Here is a 24,292-nt window from a genome sequence, read left to right on the forward strand (position 1 = left end):
GTGTCCATAGCTCTGCTTCCAATCATATTCTGCCCAATCACACCTCTTCTTGAAGCCTGAAGAATGTCTCAGGGGTATCTCAATGGTCAAAAAGTTAAGAAAGGCTGACAGAGGGCTACACGGAAGCACATGATCAACTGTTTTGATGATGCTCATTCAGCAGAAATAAACAGGTGAAGAGCTGGGCTACTTTAGGTTTGCCACTATTGCATGTGGATGGGGAGGGGCAAGGAGTTTCATCAAACATTTTAGTTATATGGGCTAACACATTGATTCTTCCTCCCTTTTTTTGTGGTAAGTCCCCTGATGGCAGCTGATTGGTCGTGGAGAGGTGGGGCATTGTAACAGGAGACCACCTCACCCCCCAATTGGAGGGGTCTGGCATCCCTAGGGTATTTACTCACTTTTTTACTTCTTTCTGTTAGGGGTAAAATAAATATATTTTTTCCCCTAAAAAAACTGAGCAGACAGCAGAGATTGGGAGTTGTCTTTCAGTTGCCACTGCATGAGTGTATCTAGCCTTGACCAGGGCCAGGGCTTTTTTGGTCCTGAGCCTGACTTGGTGGAATAAGCTCCAAAGTGAGATCAGGGCCCTTTTGGAACATCAACAGTTCTGCAGGGCCTCTAAAACAGCTTTCCGCCAAGCCTTTCATTGAGACCAGCACAGATACAATAAGGTAACTATGGGTCTTCCCCTACATATATACATACATACATGTATATACTCTTTACCTTCACATTAGGAATCACTTCTTGAGGTCTTGGGCAGCCGTTTTGGTGACTAGAGGTCAATTAATCTAGTACTATAAATTGTTTTGGTTTTATATCCATTACTAGCTTCAAAAGCCCGTTCCTAAGAACAGGCCCTGAAAGTGTCCCCTCTCCTGGCCAGGCAGGTTAAGGTGGCTTTGGGCAGCAGCTTGCAGCCAAATCAAGTGGGGCGGGGGCTGGGCAGCTCGTTAGCAGGGCCAAGACAGAGCTCCTTAGCAGGCAGTCAGCAGGCCAAGAGGCCCTCATTAGGAGGCTGTCCCCCACAACCCTTTGCCCAGGGCCCTCTCCCCTTACCTGCTGCTGGATCCAGGCACTAAGGCATCTGAGAGCAAAAAGGCTAGAGTCCGGCGTTGGAGGGCGGGAGCCACACGGTCAGGACCAATCAGGACAAAGCTGGCTGCACCCTGATTGGCCCTATTCCAACTTGGACAGCCAGACCTGTCCCACCTCGGGGGCTGTTTCAGAAATATATAGAGGAACAACAATGGATAAGGTCTATTGGCAAAGCCCAGTGCACCCAGGAAAGCACCAGGCACAAAGAGGCATGCATGGATTGTGGCCTTCGTGGGTGCTGGCCACATGACAAAAGCATAAATCATGGTTTCAACATCCTCCTCCCCCTGCTTCCCACTCCATCTTAAGATTCAGTGAGGTGTAGTGGTAAGATAGCGGCAGACTCTAATCTCAAGAGCTGGATTTGACACCTCCTCCATGTCCAGCCAGTTGGGTTGCCAACCTCCAGAGGAGCCAAGAAAAAGAATCAATAATTGGCTGTGCTATGAAGTCCATTTATTCAAATGGACTTTATCACACAACCAATTATCAATTTGTTTCTCTGCTTCTACTTGTGGGATCAACAGGTTTTTGTTTTTGAACCTCATAGGGAGGCCTGGAGCTCTTCAGGAATTACAACTGGTCTCCAGGCAGGAGTCCCCATGGAGAAAACAGGTGCATTTGAGTGTGAACTTTCCCCCCCCCGCCCCCTGCCCAATGCTCTCTGAATGCAGAGAGTGCAGGAAGAAGCACTTGGCCAGCAGTTGGTAATCTGTGGCCTGGTGTAGGTCTTGCCAGGGAAAGTTCATGCACACAAACATGCATGTTATCTCCTCCACATGCTGGGTGACCTTGGGCCAGCTGGGTGACCTTGGACTAGTCATAGTCCTGTTAGAAACTGTTCTCACAAAGCAATTTATCTCAGAGTTCTCTCAGCCTCACCCACCTCACAGTGTGTCTGTTGGGAGGGATAGGAAGGGAAGGCTAATATAAGCAAATCTGACACTCCTTTGGGCAGGGAAAAGCAGGGTATAAAAACCAACTCTTCTTCTACTGGGAAGGTGCTACTGGGAAACAGTCTCCATGGCCTGTGTCCCCTCTACAGTTTCCCCCCCTTCCATGCCATTAGCCTCAAATTTGTTTTGTTGTTATGGTCTTGGAAAGATTGAAGCAAGACAGAGGTGGCATCAATATGGGAAGGGAAAGTCTACATCTTCCCAGTCCCAACCACATCAGCATTATTGTCCCTGCTGCAATTGCCTGTGATGGTTACCCTGAAAGCATTCCTCCCTTTTCAGACTGCAAATGGCAAACCTCACATGACTTACTCATGAGTACACATTCCCAGGGCAGAGGCTTTTCCTGGCTGCCCTGCATCCCAGAGGGCTGGCAGGGCGCAGTTTCTGGGCCTCCCACATCTTCCAGAAGGCGTGCATAGACTGTGCAAGGAGGCACTTCATTCCACCACCACCCCATGTTCTCTGAGTCGAAAGGCCAGAAGACCAGGGCAAATTGCTAGCAGCAGAGCATGCTCTGAGGCTAGCTCCACTTCTACCTACCAATCTTCTAAAACTTGCAGGAAGTTGGAGATGGTGAACGGACCACTTATTAGCCTTTCCTGGCTATGAACTTTCTCCAGATTGGAGCTAAACAACTAGGGTGGGCCATTCTTGGCTGAGAACCATGACTTACTGATGAGTAAACATTCCCAAGGTAGAAGCTTTTCCTGGCCACTCTGGGTTCCAGAGGGCCAGCATGGGGGCATTTCTGGGCCTCCCACAGCCTCCCCTTCAGAAGGCACACAGGGGCTGCCCCAGGAGGCACCCCCCCCCATGTCCCCTGAGTTGAAAGAAGCCAGGAGGCCAGGGCAATTTACTGGCAGCAGGGCATAGTCTTGTAAGAGTTAATGTGTTAGTTGTGCTATTGGTTCCTTGAAACACAGACGTGCTTACCAAAGTTGATACATTTAACCCAGATGCTTTCATCTCATTGGAAGCTTGAACCATCTGACCTAGTCTACAAGAGAGAATGTTAAATGCAGTAGAGTTTGTGAGGCAAAGCTCTTTTAGTGCTTTATGGTTGGGCTGTCTTTCTCCCCCCCCCCTCATTTTCTAATTTTATTAGTGTTGCATTCATTAGTGTTGCATTCATTGTGTTGCATTCACGCTAACTTGGTGCAAACAGCCGTGATTGAGGATTTTTTTTAATGCGATGAATTTATGCCTTCCTGGAAAAACACGTCATTGCAAAAGTGAGCAGCCTAGTCTCCCTCTTATGCACCCATCAGTGTGATGATGCACTGTCTGTTACTTAATCTGCACATCAATTTGCTGATATGCAATGACTGGTAACCACTTTCATTGAAGTGGCTTCATGGAATAACCTTGTGTGAGAAGGCAGGGAAACAAGAACTTGTCGCTATGACACTAGATCTGTGCTGGGTCAGGCAGGCAGGCAAGCTATCACTTGACACTATGGTCATAGTTTGGTGGATCTGCGAATTCATTCTGGGCAATGAATGTACCTATACAAACTGCCTCCTTGCTCAAATCATTTCTCTTGCAGTTATTGTATTTAAATGCATCCTATCAGTTACTTGAGTGGCATGTTTGCATTGTGTTAAATGTGCAAGTTAAGGCACATGGACAGCTTCAAAAGTGAGGTTCATAGACAAGAGGCATGTCGGTGGATACTAGCCATAGTGCCTAAAGGGAACTTCACATTTAAAGGCAGTAAACCTCTGAATACTAGTACCAGGGGGCAGCATCAGGGGAAGGCCTCAGCCTCTATGCCTAGTTGTTGGCCCTCCACAGTAACCGGTTGGCCACTGTATGAGAAAGGAGATAGGATTAGATGGATCATTGGTCTGTTCCAGCAGGGAACTTCATTTGTTCTTACGAAGGTCCTGGCCTCTGTGCCCTGTTGCTGGCCCTCCAGAGAAACTAGCTGGCCACTGTATGAGACTGGAGGCTGGACTAGACTGACCACTGGTCTGATCCCATAGGGTTCCTCTTATGTTCTTTCTTTCTTAAGGCAGAACTATACAAGCTTTGACTCTTGCAGTGTATTTGAAACCCACAAGACTGCTTTTTATCATTAAGGCACTTTCATATCAGCTCACCAAGAATAATTTCTTAAAAAATAATAAAGCTATAAAAATCTTCATGAAACGGAGAACAGCAGCAGAAGAATAAGCAGCATAAAATAGTCTGGTTCTCATAACTGGGTACTTCATAGGGATGCCAAGTCCTATTTACCCTGGAGTATCTCGCAATTCCTAGAGAGATCCTTTGTCACTTTAAGTAAGAACTTCCAGTAAACTCATGAGACTGCATTTTAGAAAAATGTTCTCCCATTACCAGGTACTGGGTAGGAAACCTATGGAAATTCGCAAGGCTATGATTTTTAACTTGCCTTTATACCAGGCTTTCTCAACCAGGGTTTCCTGAACGGGTGGGTGTTAATAATTCTTTTATATATTTAATTTGTTAAATATTTATCAAGTGATATGAATATATATGGTCATGTCGACCTGCCCCTCCTTCCCAAAATGGCCAGTAATGGGCCTGGAGGGGTGGGAAGGGGAGAGGCCTCCAGTGGGCGTATCCACAGCTCTGCTTCCCAACCATATTCTGCAGGATTGCACGACTTCTGGGGTTTCTTGGAGCCTGAATGTTTCAGCAGTTTCTCAATGGTAAAAAAAAAAGCTGATAACGGCTGTTTTACACACTGATCTGCCTCCTGTTCGCAGTGTATCTTAGACCTTGGATGCTAAGAGATTTTGGAATCCACATGTCAAATCATACTTTTCCTTCGATATGGGGAGGCTATCTGAGTTTTGCATGCTTCCTATGTTACAGAAATACTTTGGACTTCTGCTTTCTAGGTTCTGAACAGTCCAATTGGGAAGTGAATTGACCCATCAGAAATGAGACCATTCAAATTAATTCAGAATGAAATAACTTTACCAAAGTTTCCACACTCAATAACAGCACGGGCATGGAAGGCAGTGTGTGATTTCTGAGACAGACGGCTACAGTGTAGAGAGATTACATTAATCTTAAATGGCCATGAGTGAATAACAATGGTGAAATCAAAAAAGAAGGAATAGAGGAATGATTTGGTCCAGTCTAAAACCATTGATTGCAGTGTACATTTAAACTGGAGCAAAACTACACAGGATTGCACGGGGAAGTGTAATGACTAAGAAACAAAAATCGATCTGAGTTTAACAGTTCAGTGATCTGTATTGCTGTATCAGCCGAGAGGAGTTCAGACGTTAAATCTAAAAAGACAGAGGTTCCCGTTTTAAGCGAAAGATTTACAGAAGATTTTGTCAAGTGCAGAGTGATCAGTTGCAGAAAATAACCATTTGCTCCAACCCACAAATTAAAGTCTAAAAGTTAGTTCAGTTCCCATCTCTGCCTCTTGGATTCTATCTCTAGGACACTCGCATCACTCCCACCTGAAGAATGAAAGGTCCTGACCTCAGCTTGGCCATGTCACTTGTGACTCACATCCTGAAATTAACCAATATTCAGACTCACCTCTGGCCTGCCTGTTTTAACAGTTTTTTTTAAGGCTTAAATAGATTCCAGACAATGGATCTATGTAGTCAGTCCTCACTATAAGTGAGCTTATCCACCCCCCACCCCCCAGATATGACATACATTCAAATATGGATTAAACTAGATTACAGAAAGTATGGACATAGATCTCTCCAATCTTGCAATGTAATGTAACTTTTTAAAGCAACATTGAGAGCACATAGGGTCCACTTTAATAACAAGTAGTAGTAGTAGTAGTAGTAGTAGTAGTAGTAGTAGTAGTAGTAGTAGTAGTAGTAGTAGCAGTAGTAGTATTAGTATTTATTTTTAGCTCGCCCTTCTGAACACGCAGGGCAGGTAACACCAATAGAATAAGCATTCTCTTCAATACTTACAATACACAAATAACCCCCTCTAAAATTTCCAGGCAGGGAAATCTTCTAGGAGGAAGCTGATCTTCCAGCTTCTCCTCCTCCTTGCGGAGAGGATTTTCTTGGATGTTATGGTGGGCTGCAACTACTTGGATGACTACCTGCCACCCAAATGAATCTCCTCCCAAAAATCCCCGGAAGAGGTACACAAAGGAACACCATTGCAAAGATGCTCAGTCTTTAGTCTGCAGCTAGAAGGACCTGGCCTCTTGCATCAGGCAATGAAGAGCTTTCAAAATCACTGTGGATTGGCTCCGGAAGCTACCTCCTTTGATTTACTGGGTTGGATGCAACCAGCTGGTGAAAAATAAAGGAGGTAGTCTGCTTTGATCGCAAACCTGCCCTCTGCTGGGTGCAGTGGGATCTGCATGGGCAACTGCCATGGGGTCAGGCATTATAGTAAGGAGAGGAATTAGTCAGAACTGAGAAAACTTGGCTGGATCGATTGGTGTGGGCCAGCCAGTTCAGTTAAGTTGGCTGTGCTTAAGATACCCTGGTGTTCCTATGGATTTCTTGCCCTGCATCATCCCATGCAAGCATCATTGCAGCTCATCTGATTAAATCTTGGACAATTTTTGTGCCGTTAAGATTTTTTTAAGGGTTGTGAGCTATTCCCAGCACATACTAATAGGCTTTCGGCTCTGTGCATGTCTAAAGCAAAATCCCATGCCGTGCAGTTTGTGCGTCTCCCGTAGCCAATCTGCACTTGACTTTATTCAGTAAGACTGCTTCGGAGCCGGCGTGCGGTCTCTCTACCGTACATGATAATGCCACATTTGGAATGACAGCGGACCAAGCCTTGGGGCAGGAAATGCTGCTTGAGATATGTTCAGTTGCCGTTTAACTGTGTTTCGCCCGAGGTGCTGGGAAAGAAGTTGCCAATGCTTTCAAACATGCTTAAGCGCTTTAAGAGTGTCTTGGCTTGTCAGAACGATGCCACAGTGCTAACTGGGTGCTACTCGCTACATTGCTGCAGTGAGGTCATGTGGATTTTTGAAGAGAGCTTTTGGACTGTAGTCATTATGCTCTGGGGGTGAATTTCACAATCTGCCTTCCTCCCCCTTCTCCATTGTGGATGCTCTGGTATGTAGCAGAGAGAATGTAAAGGCTCCATTGTCTTTGCTGACACAGTTTTCCATCTTGATTGGCACCCACAGTCTGAGTCTGAGAACATGGGCTCCTTGCAAATGACTCAGACTGGCTCGCACCCTTCACCTGAACAGGAAGTGACAGATTTCATGCAGCTGAGAAGCGGGGAACACACCCGATGCTGTGTGCATAATGCAGCATGTAGCATGGATGCGCCATGTAGGGAATCCGAAACGTTTGTCTGATACTCTCCCCATGGGGGAGGGGAGCAAGAGGGAACACATGGGCTTCATTGTTTATTTGAAAAAGTGTCAGCCCTGCTGCAGAGCAGTCACAGTAATGATCCTTTGAGAAGGTTGATCTATCTCTTTGAACAAAGTGGGGTAGAGGGGCCAGGGTTTGGCCCCTGGCTGGCAGGAAGGGAAGCCAGTCCACACTCATGCCAGGGGCCTGACACAGGAAGCTGGGGTGGCCCAAGGAGATCAAACGTGCTGTGAAAAGTGAGCAAATGAAAACAAGGTGCACTTCAATAAGGAGAAGTGCAGAGTTCTACATCTGGGTCACAAAAGTGAGGAGCATGCATAGTGGATGGGAGATCAGCAGACAGTGTGATGTGACTGTAAAAAAGGCAAATGCAGTCTTGGGCTGTATCAACAGAAGCATCACATTGAAATCACAAGATGTCATAGTCCTTCTGTCTACCACATTGATCAGGTTGGTCCTGGAGTACTGTGTCGAGTTCTGGAGGCCTCGTTTCAAAAAGGATGTTGGCAAAATTGAGAGGGTGCGGAGGAGAGTGACGAGGACGATCTGGGGCCTGGAGACCAAGCCCTATGAGGAAAGGCTGAGGGGCTTAGGGATGTTCAGCCTGGACAAGAGGAGGTTGAGAGGGGACATGATTGTTGCCCTTAAGTATTTGAAAGGTTGTCACTTGGAAGAAGGCAGTGAGTGGTTCCTGTTGGCAGCAGAAGATAGGACCCCCCGTAATGGCTTTAAACTATGTGTAGACCTGTACTAGCTAGATATCAGGAAAAAATTTTCATAGTCAGAGTAGTTCAGCAGAGGAATCTACACCCTTAGGATCTGCTGAGCTCCCCTTCACTGGCAGTCTTTAAGCAGCAGCTGGACAGATCCTTATCATGGATGCTTTAGGCTGATCCTGCATTCAGCAGGGTGGTTGAACTAGATGGCCTGTATGGCCCCTTCCACCTCTATGGGTCTATGATTCTATTTTCCAGTTTGTACCTGGCTGCACACAGCAAACTAGACTGTTCCGCTGGTGCAATGTAACTCTTCAGCCTTTTAATTTGTAATGCTGGGAAGGAGATTTAAAAATATTCAGTGACTCAATTTTAGCTCAATGGGGAAAATGCAAATCTCCTCATTGTGTTAGATACCTTCCTTTGGTGATAACAAACAATTGTTCTGAAAGTGATCCAGAAATGGCATAAACATATACGTGCACGTAAACAACCATGTTCATTTGCATGCCGCTATGCAAATCAGTAACAAGATGTGGAAGAGAAAAGGCAGACACAGATACATCCCTGCAGAATGACACATATATGTAAGGGGAGAGTGTTGTTCCTTTGCCATCTAGCTTTTCAGCAAGAAATATAAGCCTTAAGTCCCCTCAGTAAGTTGGTGTAACCATTACTATGTCTTTTTTAGAAACCAAAATTTGTTCAGGATCCTGTGGCCCCAAAGAGGTGAGGCTGACTTCTCAGCCCTGGCCTGGTGAAATGCTCTGCCAACTGAGATCAGGTCCCCAAGGCACTCTCCACCCCCAGGCCTGTTTCACAAATATTAAGAGGAACAAAGTTCAGAGAACCAGCAAACCTAAATGAGGCCCTCTCTAGCAGAACTCCCTTTGTGTCGCGTGAAAACAAACTAAGCTGTATTGATTTGAAAGAGGCCGATAGAATCAAAGAGTATTCAGTCCTTTGAAACACTTCCACTCAGGGTAATGCTTTCCTCCAAAACTGAAAGGGTCTTCCACTAACCTTGAAGACTCTTCCACAAAAGGTTTCTCGTGCCAAGGGGAATGGGGGAAAATAACACTTTCAGGGCATAGTGTGCAATAGTTTCACCAGATTCAACCAACTAGAAAATTATTCCCAAATTCTTAAAGCACTCATGATCAAACTCTTCCAGCATGTTTTGAACCTCTGCTTTCTCCCTCAAGGAAAACTATGGCACGGATCGAGGAAAACCTATCCCAATATCTATTCAGCAAAAGAACAGTTGAAGCTAGTACTCCAGCAGGATGAAGGATTGGTTCTCTCTAGGTTTGATTAACAATTTGTCAGACCTTGGAAGAGCAGCTTTATATCTCTGGCTGCCTCTATAAATGTTGAACAAGGTGATCTATATAGAAAAAGCTTTGCTAGAGACTGAATCAAACGGCTGATATCAATCCAGAAGTTACTCGGAGAGAAACTGAGGAGTAAGAAATGACATTTGGGAAGGGGGGGGGAGGAGGAGGGTAGTCTGATGGGGTTAAGAGATCTAGTCAATGAACAACATCATTTATCACTGCCTTTTCTCTCCTCCCCCCTCCCCTCCCAATTTCCTCTGTGGTTTTCATTCAGCAGTGACTAATAGGCTAGACCTGAAAAGAGAGTCATAACATACTGGAAATGGTTCCACGTGGCCAGGGCAGGTGTTTGAGCTTGCTCTGCTTTGCCCTGGTGCTTTCTGCTTAAGGCAGGGGTAGTCAAACTGCGGCCCTCCAGATGTCCATGGACTACAATTCCCAGGAGCCCCCTGCCAGCGAATGCTGGCAGGGGGCTCCTGGGAATTGTAGTCCATGGACATCTGGAGGGCCGCAGTTTGACTACCCCTGGCTTAAGGCATTTGAAATATTTGTATTTGGTTCATGTTGCCGGATAAGGTTTGCTCCCATGCTTCCATAGCAGAATGTTCTGTTGAGTCCTGTTAATTAGCAATGGACGAAGGCCCAGAGTGCGCTTGCCGCTGTCTAAAAGAGCAGCGGGAGACAGTCCTGGCCCAGGGCTCTTTGCCGAGTCAAAGGCCATGACTTTTGCACTGGGATACTGTACAGGATGCATCTGAGGATTTTCAGAAGGCTCACTAAAGTTCAAGGTCTCACTCGTGCTGCCAATCAAACAGGTTGAGTCAGCCCAACCTGTCTGTCCTACTTTCACAGATCTCCCGTAAAAGTCCCTGGGATGTAAAAATACCTGAACAAAATATCTGTCTATCTACCTACCCACCCACCTGTCCATCTACAAAATGAGGAACTACCCAGGAATATTTCTGTACTACCCTGGAATATGTGGATTAGCTTCCCCAGTCCATTCATTGGTATCTTGGGGCTGAAATCCAAACAGTCCTGATTTCTTTAATATGAGAGTCGGAGAGTGGTGTAGTGGCTGAGCAGGGATGCCAGTCCCCCAGCCCCTGGAATTATTGTTTATCTCCAGATTAAAGAGATCATTGCCACTGGGGGAAAAAATGGCTATTTAGGAGGGTGGGCTCCATAGCATTAAGCTCCACTGATGTCCCCCCCCCCATATCGTGTCTACTCCCAGCCCCACCCCCAAAGTATCCAAGTATTTCCCAATCTGGCACCCCTAAGATTAAGACCGACATTCCCTCCTCCTCCTCATGCAGCCAGTTGGGTGACCTTGGGCCAATTACGGTTCACTTAGAGCTCCTTCAGCCTCACCTACCTCACTGGGTGTCTGTTGTGGGCAGAAGAAGAAGAGGTGCTTGCAAGCTGCTTTGAGACTCCTTTGGGTAGTAAAAAGTGGGTACAAAACTCCCAATTATTCTAAATTGGCATCAGCAGAAGCATACCTCTTGCCTGCCTGCTTTGCCCATTAGCAGGGATGTAAAAATCTGTTTTTATTAATCACCATATTCAAAGGTATTCATTTGAGTTTCGAGGTCAGCAATGCAGATTGGGTTGTTTGTCTTCCGTGATGATTTACTGACTGCTGACAGACACCGTGACACGTCAGATCCAATTAAGCTTGTCACCTACCAGTGTGGTCTCCAATGAAGTGTCTAAGTTTGGAAATGATTTCTTTATTAGAACACAAAAAAATCCCACGTCTTATGAATAAGAATGAGATAAGACGCAAATCCTGGGATCGAAGGGATGCATCTTTTAAGGAAGAACTGAATCTGATGTTGGAATCCATAATATTATTGAGATGAGGGGATGGTTGCATGTGGGGGAAGGTGGTATGGTGTATCCCAGTCTTGTCAGAGTTCAGAACACAAGCAGAGCTGAAACTTGGAAGGGAGACCACCGAAGAAGATCCTGCAGAATGAGGCAACGGCAAACCATCTCTTCTTCTCATTGTCCTTAGAATCATAGAATCATAGAATTAGAATGGACGTCCTGGTTCATCTAGTCCAACCCCCTGCACTATTCAGGACACTCACAACCCTATCACTCATCCACTGTCACCTGCCACCCCCTTGAACCTTCACAGAATCAGCCTCTCCATCAGATGGCTATCCAGCCTCTGTTTAAAAATCTCCAAAGATGGAGAACCCACCATCTCCTGAGGAAGCCTGTTCCACTGAGAAACTGCTCTGTCAAGAACTTCTTCCAGATGTTTAGACGGAATTTCTTTCCTCTTACGTCTTGGTCTCCAAACCCCTCACCATCTTTGCTGCTCTCCTCTGGCCTTGAAAGCACCTTGCTTGGATACCCATGGTTCTTTGCAGTTATGCGCATATGTAGGGGGTGAGTGAGGCTGTTGAATGCATAGGTTGCCAGGTCCAGGTTGGGAAATTCCTAGTGATTTGGGGGCGGAGCCTGAGGGGAGTGGTGTTGGGGAAGGGAAGGAGACTCACCTGAGTATAATACCCCTCCCCCAAAGCAACGGTTTCCTCCAGAGAAACTGATCTCTGTAGTCTGGGGATCAGTTGTAATTTTAGAAGGTCTCCAGGCATTACCTGAAGTCTTCAAGGAGAAACCTCTGTCTCAGTGGCTTATATTTCTGAAATTCCTTTATGGGGGTAGGCTGTTTCCACACAGTTCCCCCACTGAAAATGTTGAAACCTAAGGTCCACTGGATACTTTGTAGAGTTGTATACTTGTTGAGACAGATTGAGAACATTCTGTAACATCATGTGCATTTCAGAAATATAAGCCACTGAGGAAGAGTTTTCTCCTTGAAGAGGATTTAAACACTGGATCTTGTTTGGGCTTCCACGTCTTGAATAAGCAAGATTCTTTGTTTGCAAACAGCCTTCTTCTCCTCTGTGATTCTCTTCGGCTGACAGGTCTTCGTTTTTTATCATTTGAAGTTTGGGAACCCTACGGATGATTTTATCATTAATCCACTGGCTGCAGTCCACATTTTGTGGACATCAAACCCTCCTTAATGTTATTGTGGCCGGGTTGTGCAATAGTTAGAAGGGAATAGAAGGGAATAATGATGGTGGTTTTCCTTCCTTCTGTTACAAAGAGTAACCCGGAGGGGGGGGGGATAGATTTAATTACCTAGAAGATAAAACTAGTTTGGATGGGTAGATGGCATGAAATCGAATCCTAAGCATCATTAAGAATTCAAAATTGAATTACGAACATGAACAATGGAAAGTCTATTACTTTAATTGTAAGGTGACGATCTCTTCGGAAGCTAAATGGGATGTCATTTGTTGGTTTTGGGATAAGGCCTTCTACACAGCAATGCAGTTATATACAAGCTTGTTAAAGATGCCAGACTCCAGGCTGGACCCCCAGAATTAAAGCTCACCTCCAGAGATCAGCTACTCGGGGAAAAAATGGGTGGCTCGTCATTGGGACACACACGATCTGTCGTGTGACTGAGTTAACAGAATCAGAATATCTTACAGGGGCATTGGAGGAGATATGTAGCTAACATATTTAGGATAGGAAGGTTCTGATATTTGCAAATATTCTCCTTCTGATTGGCTCAATTGGAGACTTCCTGCTCCTTTGAGTATACTTCCTGTCTCTTTCCCTCCAGAACATTTAGTCAATTCTCTGTCTCTCTGTCTCTGTCTCTCTCTGTCTCTCCCTCTCTCTGTGTGTCTCTCTCCTTTCTTCCAAAGTCCCCCCCCCTCTTCTCAATAAAACAGTTTTATTCTTTTTAAGGAGGCTGTGCTCTGCTCATTAACATATTAACATTCTGTCAAATATTGTAGGCTCTATGGCATGACCCCTTAAAGCAGCCTTTCTCAACTTTTCTGCCATTGCGAAACTTCTGAAACATTCTTCAGGCTTCAAGAAACCCCAGAAGTGATGCAATCATGGAGAATATGGCTGAGAAGCACAGCTGTGTAGATGCCCACCCAGGGCCCCTCCCCTTCCCACCCCCTCCAGGCCCATCATTGGCCATAAGGGGGGGGCAACATGACCATGTATGTTCATATCACCCGATAACATATATAATTAATTAATTCCCACGCATTCGGGAAACCCTTCCAGAGCAGTCAATAAATTTGTGGTCTTATCTAGAAGAGCTCGTATATATCCCCAAGGTACTTCTATGCACAGCTCAGGGAGATGCAAAGTGGAATTATTTCAATTTGCCTTTAGTGGATGTAACTAATGAATGTCACAGGAAGCTGGGACTGACATGTTTGAATTTGACATATTTTAATTTATATTTTTTATTGTTGTATACTGTTTTATAAAGCTGACTGTTTACATTTTGTAAGCCATCTTGGGCATTGTGGAAAAGCAGGATACAAACAACCTAAATAAATAAATAAAAGCTGGATTCTCTGTGTTGATGTCATCCCTTCCAGCGAAATGGTCATCTGCTCTTCAGAAAGAGAGAAAGAACCTTCAGGCTGTTGCAGGAAGGCTGAAAATTCCCTGCACATGACCCTTTGGACCCTACCCTTGAAACACGAGGCTGAGATCATTTCAGTAGCCTGGTTATAAGTGCTCCCAGGAGATAGTTAAAAGATTTCTCCTGGTGGTACTCACAGCAGGAATAAGGAACCACCATAAACCTGGCTCTCTAAATGGTCATTATTTGCATACAAATTATAGACTCCCTTGCAGAGCTTATTAAGAGTGGAAATGATAGCAGGGATATGTTTAGCCTTATTGTGAAGCTTTAAAAATTTAAGAGGATTTCCCTGCTTAGAAATCAAATAGAGTCATGTATTCCCAAGTAATAAATCATTATTCCTGCTTCTTACTTTTGGGAAATTTGAGAATAATACCAGGTTTACTCTGATACATAATTGTGCCTTCCTGTTATGTTCTCTGAAGCCTGCCTGTGTACCTATCATGCTCCATCCCCAATAGTTGTAAGATTTTATGGATTGACAAATAGTCAATAGACGGTTATCCATTATTAGTGAACAGAAATGGAGTGTTTGTTTAGGAACTGAGTCCAGTTGTTGGACAGCTAGATTAGCATCAGGGCTACTTAGAGATGAGGATGGAGAGTGGTAGTTGACCAAGGTTTCCTTCTGGACCACCAAGTGCCTCCTGGGATCCCTCTTCTTGGCTCTCAGTTGGATGTTTGAGGTCAGATTCTGTGACATGTCTGCTCCTTCATCATACAGCTGCTGATCCCTACTCCAGTGTGCATAAACCAAACCCCCAAAATTAACACTAGGGATCATTGCAGGTCTTCATTTGGATTGGGAGGGTTAGTTTATTGTACAATTATGGTTGTGTGTATACTCAAATAAGCCCAAATTGTGATCAAATATCAGTTTCCAGTTCTGGGCCTTTGTTCACAAAGCTGGTTAGTGGAGTCAGACATCCCACCTCCACTAGACCCAAGGCTTTTCCTGGATTTTTACTTCCTCTCTACTACTACTGTTTTGTGACCAGAGATGATGGATGGAAGGAAGGAAGGAAGGAAGGAAGGAAGGAAGGAAGGAAGGAAGGAAGGAAGGAAGGAAGGAAGGAAGGAAGGAAATAGACATGCCAAAGTAAACTTCTGGGTGTTTCTTCCTGAATTGAGAACCACACATGTTCCCAAGATAACTACCAAGGGTAACAAGTGTTCCTTTAAAGTCCTTCCAACAGTACATTAGAAGAAGTGGAGTTGGTTTTTATACCCCACTTTGTCACTACCCAAATCAGCTTCCCTCTCCCCATAAATATACACCCTCTTAGGTAGCTGGGGCTGAGAGAGAGAGAATTCTGACAGTACTCCTTTGTGAGAACAGAACTATCAAGAATGTGACTAGCCCAAGTTCACCCAGCTGGCTGCATGTGGAGGAGTGGGGAATCAAACCTGGCTCACTAGATTAGAAGTCGCCACTCCTAACCAGTAAACCAAGCTGGCTCTCATGTAACGTCCTGTAGCAAGGAATCGACTGTATTTACCTCCATTTTATACAATATGTTCAAAATGTACTGAGTATGTAACACAATATATATTTTTCATGGTCTTGGTCACCCCTTTGCCCCCCCCCCACGCTGAAGTCAGTGTTCATTTAAATCCCATTGAACAGGAAGTTGCAAATAGCTGAGGGGTGCACATTCCTACCTGGAGGGCTGTCAGCCGTCTGCAACATCCTGTTGCAACATCCTTTTCACTCAATTAGATCTGTATTTGAGATGAACGTTTGATGCTGTTGGATGATAACTTGTATGGTAACATACTTGAAAGGGAATAGAATGCTATCGGTCCTTTCTGCCTCAAGCAGGCACCATAAATAGAATTTTATCTTGGACTTCAATACGCTTATCTGTTTTCCGACCCGTCTGGCCAAAGACATTTAAGTAACAAAATTAAAGACTTCCCTTTATTTTTAAAAAAGGCAGTTAAAATGACGCATTCAAAAGGGGGAGGGGAAGAATAATGATTAAAACCACACACAAATAAATCGATCCAAAATAGCCTTCACGTCATTAGTCGTAGGGTTTCCATACATTGACAAATGATATAAGTTGGTTAATTCATCAATGACATCTACATAGATTGGCAATTGGGATATAAAGCAATAGTTTTGAGAAAATAATTTATTTTATTTGGTATTGCAGCCACTAGCATCTTGATTACACGTATGAAAGAACAGAGGTCTTTTCTAAAAAGCAAGTTGCCATGGGCAATTTATATAAGGAAATACACTTTTAAAAAGGAAATAAATAATTTTTTAACCTATTAATATAATTACATGGAGCGTGAGAAAGGCCCAACCTCCGTTACCAGCAATGAGGTGACATCACTTCCTGCATGTACAGGAAATTATATCATCATGCTGTATCACACTCTGGCATTTGGGAAGAAACCCTTTGGTAAAAATGGCTTCTACCACAGAGTTTTTGCCTAAATACAGTAGTCACAAAATGGCTACCAAAGGCTACTTCTCTTCAGTCACACAGTGAATATTCTTGTGCTGTGGTGGTAAGTGCTGCTGAAGCAATGTTTTTTTTTTTTAACCTGCACAGCCAATTAAATCTCAGCAGCCAATCATAAACGTTGATGGTCAAAATCACCACCTGATTCTGCCTAACATTCTAAACTACCTGGAAAGGTTTTGGCAGGCACCATGGGCCCCACTGTGGGAAGCCCAGAATTAGGGATCCTTTTTCCTTCTCTCCAGGAACCCCACATCTGGATTTAAAAAGGAGCTCATGAAGATGATAGGAGCAGATGCTATGATCACAAAACCACATTGCATTCACAAAACACTGTTTCAAATCAATAGGCACTTTGTACAATCAGACACTTACATAAACACATAGAATGGTATGCTTTTTTGTCAATTTGCTTCATTCTCATCCCTTAAAATCAGCTGTTTGTGTGCTCCTAACTGTTTAATGAATGTCTGGATTTAGTGCATTATGTACAAACACCTTCAGTTCCTGTGAAAACTGGTGCCTCTTTAAATTGTGTAAGGCAGCCCAATTAATGGCTCCGTTGACGTACAACAACAACACCAATCTGGCTTTTTAACCCTTCACCTTACGGCATGCCTCTAGTTCTAGTACCCCCTTCAAAGTGAATGAATGTTCTTTGTTATGGGTTATATCTCTGTCTTCAGCTAAGGTTGATATGAATGGTGCCTCCTTTGCTCAAGTGAGGTCCAAGATAAAGAGCAGATGTTTTAGGGGAAAACAAACATAATTGGGCACCAGTTTTTGCAAGACAGTTGTTATGAACATCAGAGATTCAAAGGGAAGGTTTTGCATTGAGATACCCCCAGAACGTGTTTAGTCATTTTTCTTTTGTCCCCACAATGGACAAAGTCCACATTACAGCTTAATGTCCATGGCAGGTGAAGTATGGCCAAGGGAACAAAACTCTAGGTGCCCTGTTCTCCTATTTGGTTCCTCTGATTTTGTTCCTGTCACCCTGGTGACTGAAAAGGACAAAAGAATTCTCCACTTTCCATGCAGACAGCTATGAGTGATCACTTCCCATCCTGATGTCCTTCTTTCCTAACCCTCTGGAGTAAGGGCTCCAAAGCCAGACACTTTAATTTCCAGGCAGGCTAGAGCTCTGGCACTTCTCAGTTAAGCATTAACTGGAAGAAAGGGGAAAGGGGAGACTCCAGTACGAGAAAACCCTCTCATGGGGATGCTAAAGTCCCCATCTCTCCTTTTAACCAAGCTTACTTTCTGAAAATGTGCCTGATTTCTAAGTATTGTGAAATACTGTTGTATCCTTGGTTAAGGTCCACCGAGCATTGAACACACAGAGAATTCAAGGTCCCTTTCAGCTTTCACTATCGAAGGTATTCTATCTCTCTCCCAGGTGGCATGGAGTTGTGATGCTGAGTGTATTGCACAACTAATGTCAACCTGTTGTTAGCATTGATGACATCCAGTCCCAGTGGGTGTAGTTCTCAGGCAGTGATAGTATTGACACTGAACAAAGAATCCCCCATACCTTCATGAACTAGCAGTTCCCAAAGTCCTTTGGGGAAAGCTGTGTCAATTGGATTACTCTCAAATAAGTTCGAATTTTCCATGGAAACTCTTGCTGAGAATTCTCAGTCAGATGTCCTCTATATCTTCACCACCACAACTACTTCAGTATTTTAGATTTACAACCCCGGATGGTCACTGGCTTGTCAGTGCAAAACCAGCCTTTTCAATTGTATGTTCTCTAATATTTGGTAGCCGCAACGAAGAACAAAAATCTAACATCCATTTTTTTTTGGTCTTTTGTCTTCAGATTCAAGACCTTTACCAGATGTAGCCCTGACTGGGAAATGCACACGGGAATGCGATGAGTACGGCCATTCGGACTCTTGCTGGATGCCAGTCCGCACTTCACCCGAAAGGAAGCCGAAGAACCAGCCAAAACTTTCTACTTTCATGCCTGTCGATGAACGGGGCAGCCAAGAGAAGCTGGCCAATGGAGAAGCCTCCATCATGGGTGACCGCAACAGAAACCTCCTCAACAAAAAGTTGACCTCATCCTATGAGACCTTCAGTGCAGCCAGTTTCAGCAAAAACGAGGAAGCCAACCCGGAGGATATTCCCCTCACACAGACAGGGGAGTACAAGCCATCTCCTGTCAACACTTTAACGAGAAGAGAAGTCTACCTTTAGGCGACAAAGAAGCCACAAAATGGTCCTCTCGTATGTCAGAAGGGAATTTTTTTTTTAAAGGCAAAAAACCCTATACATTGAAACAATAGAAACTCAGAAATAAAAGGAAATTCTATCGAAAACAAAAGAGGGGGGCTACCAAAGAGACAAAAGCTCGGCCGGCCACTTCTGCCTCCGCGCCAGGCAATTTAACGCACCCTGTCTGCCTGACAATGCCTGACAATGCTGGACAATGTAGAAACCGTTGTTGTTCCTGCATGCCTGATTCCCCGGCTCACCGATCATTCTTTTCCCCAAATGTATGGTTAATTCCTTTCAAGGGAACAAGTCTGAAAAATTGGAAAGAACCACAGGGACTGCTGATACTCAATTCCCTCCCCCCCCCCCACCTGCCCTCTGCTGAAGCCACTCTGCTTAAGCCACTCTGATTCTGGTTCGGTGGTCATTTGGCTTATTTGGGAAGAACAGGTTTAGGTAATTTTTTACTTAAATATGTATAAACATGTATATGTATATTCACGCGCAAACACATGCACACACATATATATCGAGAGAGAGAGAGAGATTCCCAAGATATCATCTATTACTGGTTCCTATCAGAGATGAGCCTTCGGAAACGACAGTGAAAATATGTAAAGGGATAACTTTATGAAGCTATTTGTGAAGATCACAGCTTTAATACTTTCCTGTGGCTGAAAACAGCAGAAAATATGTATATATATACATATATTCAGCCCAAACATAACATGTTTCCTGTAATCATAAACTAGGGGTTCAGTTTTATCCATACTATCTCTGCTTTCATCCTTCTTTCTGACTCTTCCTTCTTCTTCTCTCTCGTTATCCCTCTTTACTCCTCCCCCTCCTTTCAGCTTCAGAATCAACAAAATAATAATAACATGTATCCCTGCATACTAAAGATAAACTTTTCAACTGGTACTTGTTTTTGTTAAGGCCAGCTTTCTAGCTTGGATGACCACCATCACTAAAAGGCCAAAGATCACTCTCTGGATCAGGGGAATTGCTTATTGGTCACGGTTTAGGAGATCGGACATAACACACACACAGACAAACACATAAGCATGCGCTCCGTACACCTTTGCGCAGCAACCTGTGCTGCCAGCTAAATAACATTTTTTTTTTTTAAGCAAAGTTTAGTTGAGTGCCCAGAGAGGTCAGGCGAGTTCTGATGGTGATACTAAGACACCTTAGTTGCTAGATTAACGTTCCCCTCCAGTTCTAGAGTGTATTTTCTTTAGAAGGTTTCACATCCGTACAGGAGGCTGGATCAATGAACGACAACCATGTGCTAAGGAGTGGGGAATGAAAAGAAGAGTGCAGCGATGACAGAGGAAGAATATATATGTCAAGTCAAGTACGACACCATCTTTGCTGAGAGTGGGTGTTGGCCCTTGGGCCATCAGGATTCCAAGTCAACCTTCTGCTCTTGGTGAAGGTCTTATGCAGGTTTTCTTAAAAAAAAAAAAAACACAAGTGCATTAACACTGAGTCCTGTGCAATACAAAGCCAATGGCAAGACTCAAGGCAATCAGGAGTCTTGGTTGATGTCACTGTCGACACGTTCTGTGCAAGAGTTCTGTTTCAGGCAGGTCACAAAGAGTCCGAAACGGATCGTGCCGGTGCAGAGCTCTGGGCTGTGACAGTTCTCACATTTTGCACTACACAAAGTGAGCAGGAGAATGGACCAGGTATATTTTGTGCAATAAGAAGTTACAGGAGTGTGTAGAATCGGAGCTAGTTGTGTCTTGAGGACGATGTTAGTAATAAAGAGTGGGCGAGCTTAGACATTCAAACAAAACTGACAATCGGTTGCCGCAGTGGGGACAGCTCGAGAAGTGGTACAAAGAGAAACCAACCCCCTCTGGTTGTTTTAACTCAGCATTAAAGCATGACTAGATGGTTCTAGTAGATTGTAGTCACAAGATAGCTTTGGGTAATTTCTTGCTTTAAGAAATGACATAGAATATATTGTTAAACAGTCTAAAATACAGACTGATCAAGAGGTACCGACTTATCACAAGTTTTATGTTTTGAACCCCCGTTTCTAGCCAAGTGCCCTGCCATTTGTCTGTGCATCTTCTAATTTTTTTGTTTGTTTGTTTTGCATTTTATTTTGAAATTAGTTTGTGTGTAGCAGTTCCAGATGGGCAAGTATTAGAATGGGAAGACATTAAGAACAAATTTATGAGTGATCATTCTAATATGCCATTTTTTAATTATAGAGATGCAAATTTCAATTTTATTAGAGGACTGAATACAACTTTTACCGTATTACATAACTTTTAAGTATCTTCAAGGGATGAAATGCTTCTCAAAGTACTTACGATAAAAGCTCAGACGTTTCCTGCCAAGTTCAACAGAAAACCCAACCGCATCATCCCAGTGATCAACAGTGATATTTAAAAAAAATAAAAGTCAAAATTACTGAATACCTACTTGAAATCCACTCAATTAAAAAGTGCTCTAGATAAACTTTCTCTCTTTTAAACCGTTTTCTAGAAAGTAAATAAAGGTCAGAGAATTCACCAACGAATTTATCAATTTAGACTCCGCAGTTTTGTGCTACGATACAAGGCATGTCTTGTGATCAAGGAATTTATCTAATTTACTCTTAGAGCTAAGATGGGTACAAAAGGATAAGAAAACAAAAATTACAATGTACTTGTAGGTATTCTTGGCAATTTTCGTGAAATCTAGCCATCGAAATTAGAGAGTTGCTTCTTACGACCTGGCATGAAACACATATTTTTGTGGGTTTTTTTTTCCATTTGAAAGTAATTAAATCTGGTGGCACTCCATATATAGAGTGGTTTTGTAAAGAAAATAATAATCAATAAAACTAAAATGAAAACTCTAGAGTGAATGCAAATTATGCAACTGTGCCTTTTCTACCTGTTGTTATGGTAAAATGATGGTTGGGGGTAGACACTGAAGATTAATGGGCTATTCCCACTTTTTTGAATCTGTATATTCAACCGTGTTTATTTTCTGAAAAATGAAAAAAAAAAGATATATTTGAAAAAAAAAAATCTTCTACCAAACTCAGATAATGGACCAGTCTTAAATATCATTCATTATTAAAACCATGAAAGTGGTTTTAGAATGGGACATTTGTTGTCCTACCAGCTGCAATATCAGAGCCTGAGCAATCCTAAACAGATCTACTCAGAAGTCTGTCCTATTTATTGAATGGGATTTTCTCCCAGAAAAGTGTTCTTAGGGTTGCAGCCAGAGGAAGATGTTATGAGTCAGTTTGTCATAGGAATTGAAGATTTGATTTTTTTAAAAATATTATTATTTACTATCAGAAGCCATTTTCTGTTCATTTCACAATGCAAGAATCCTGGTTTTTGTTCTTTTAATTCTGCAAGCCAACTGAAAGCTACTGTGCATGTATTTTAGGTTCACTCATTTATAGACTGACGCACCACATTTGTAACTTTTATATGAATTAGAAGATGTCTGTATTAACTGCAGTCTAAACTCATGTTCATTCCGACCTCCAGATCTGCTAATCTTTAGTCAATATGATTTCCGACTGGCCTACTGCCTGAGTTTCAGAAAACAAGGTAGACGTTATTTTTCTGTGGGGGAAGAACTCCTGTGAGAGATTGAAGGTGCTTGGCTGAAAGACTACCCTGGGAAGTTGTCATATGGGTACATGGAGCTGTAGGGAAATGGAGAGAGGGGGCAAAGTGAAGCTCCCGTAAATGCAGTTATCATGGAAGGACTTCTACAACTTTTGAAGAACAGGATGGATCAGAGATAGAGATCCAGTGTTAAGTGCTGGCCAATGGATGATGGTGGAGATAAACCTTGTCGTTTGCCATGAAGGACATGACATTTGGAAGAAGGCAACATTTCCCAGCTACCTGGGGTAGACTTTCAGGCATTCCGTTTCCTGAATTTTGAAGCACTTCAGCATTCGGTGTGGTTACGACCTGTTTGTAATATTAATCATTGACTATTGTTCTGCAACTTGGATGTTGATAGTGAAGCAAAGAACAACTTATCATTGTTTATTATGAGTCACTATGCACGCAACTATGCTAAAATTTAAAAAAAAACATGGCAAACATGTATTCAATGCTAGTCCACCTCTATTTATGAAAAGATTTTTTGCATAATTTAAGTTGCTTTTGTACAGTTTTATGTAAATAAATTGCTTGTCATTTTTGTCTCTGCAGATTAAAATATAACATGTTCAAATGACTGACTGCTCAGTGCTATTGGACTCAATTTTTGTTGACTGCCCAATGGTATGTGTGCTGTCAAGAGGATGGTTTTGAAGAAATCGGAAGAGGTTTGACGTGGAGCCCGGATGGCAAGATGGAAAGCAATGTGCATTGACCACTTGCTTTTCACTCCATGAAGGAGTCTCAAAGTGGCTTACAATCACCTTCCCTTTCCTCTCCCCACCACAGACACCCTGTGAGGAAGGTGGGTCTGAGAGAGCCCTGATATTACTGAAGAAGAAGAGTTGTTTCTTATATGCCACTTTTCTCAACCCAAAGGAGTCTCAAAGTGGCTTACATTCCCTTTCCCTTTCCTTTCCCCACAACAGCCACCCTGTGAGGGAGGTGGGTCTGAGAGAGCCCTGATAGGACTTCTCTGTGAGAAGAGCACTATCAGGGCTGCGATGAGCCCAAGGTCACCCAGCCGGCTACATGTGGAGGAGCAGGGAATCAGACCCGGCTCACCAGATTAGAAGCCACCACTCTTAACCACTACACCAAGCTGGCTCTCTAGATTGACCAAGAAAGAGGGGAGTCAGTGGAGAAAGACACAAGTAACAAGACAGCAGAATGGAGGAAAAGATTTGAAGAACCATGACCTGTGAATGAGAATCTTTCCCTTATTCTCTCCTGACCTAATTCAAATCTTGCACAAAGTGAGTCTTAACATGAGCCTATGTGCATTAGTACAGCTCTTCTGAGCTGCTGCTTTACACCACACAATTATTTCCAAGCACTCTTGTTCGCTCCCTGAGGGCGTGAGATCTAAATGTTTGGCAAGGTCTTAAATGACTATAGCCTTCCCGAGCGGCACATCAGTGAACTTAGCATAAACCCTTCAGGTTTACCTGCTCAGCAGTGTTGCTTTAATGAGCAGCTTCAATCAAGCACCTCCCTTTTTTCTCTGCTAAGCATGGCTGGCAAAGGTGGGCTTTTATTTGTTTTCCTCCTTGCTTTTTATCTTGATGCTGACCTAATACTTATTTACCTGGCTGCATCTCGGGAAATGATTAAAGCAAGATGAAGCAAGTTTCCCAGATTTCTTTTGTGTGTGGGGCAGGAAGCACAAACAAACCATTCACCTGTTTCCCGCCAGTTGGAATGTTGTTGATGTTGACACTCCTTTGCTACAATGTAGGAATTTAAGACTTTTAACAGCAATGACCTAATCTGGAGTAAGACGCAATTATGCCTCAGGAAGTGGTGGCAGCTACAAGCATAGATAGTTGCAGTGGTTCTCAACCTGGGGGTCGGGACCCCTTTGTGGGGTTGAACAACCCTTTCAGAGGGGTAGCAGGAGAGCATGCAGTTTGGCAGGGAGGGGGTGCCATCCACACAACAGCCTTGCAGGGTAGATCGAGATAGAGCATTCATCTGGCTGGAGTAGCGGAAGAGAGCGATATCGGCATGGTGGCAGAACTGAACTGAGAAACCCCA

The 24,292-nt window shown here is 43.6% G+C and overlaps 1 protein-coding gene across 5 annotated transcripts in view; it reads left to right on the top strand.

The window, feature by feature from the left end:
* The window catches only part of PCDH7 (protocadherin 7), a 440,531-nt gene extending 417,695 nt beyond the window's left edge, over positions 1-22,836 (top strand). For 3 of the 5 annotated variants that reach the window (XM_077301622.1, XM_077301623.1, XM_077301624.1), the window contains exon 3: positions 18,220-22,836. In XM_077301622.1, the coding sequence (XP_077157737.1) occupies positions 18,220-18,599 (380 nt within the window). In that variant the 3' untranslated portion in view covers positions 18,600-22,836. The remainder of the gene's footprint in view (positions 1-18,219) is intronic. The other 2 variants (XR_013225060.1, XM_077301626.1) reach the window with 2 other exon arrangements.
* The last annotated feature ends 1,456 nt before the right edge of the window (positions 22,837-24,292 follow it).

Source organism: Paroedura picta, chromosome 10 (assembly GCF_049243985.1).
Source record: "Paroedura picta isolate Pp20150507F chromosome 10, Ppicta_v3.0, whole genome shotgun sequence".
NCBI lineage: Eukaryota > Metazoa > Chordata > Lepidosauria > Squamata > Gekkonidae > Paroedura > Paroedura picta.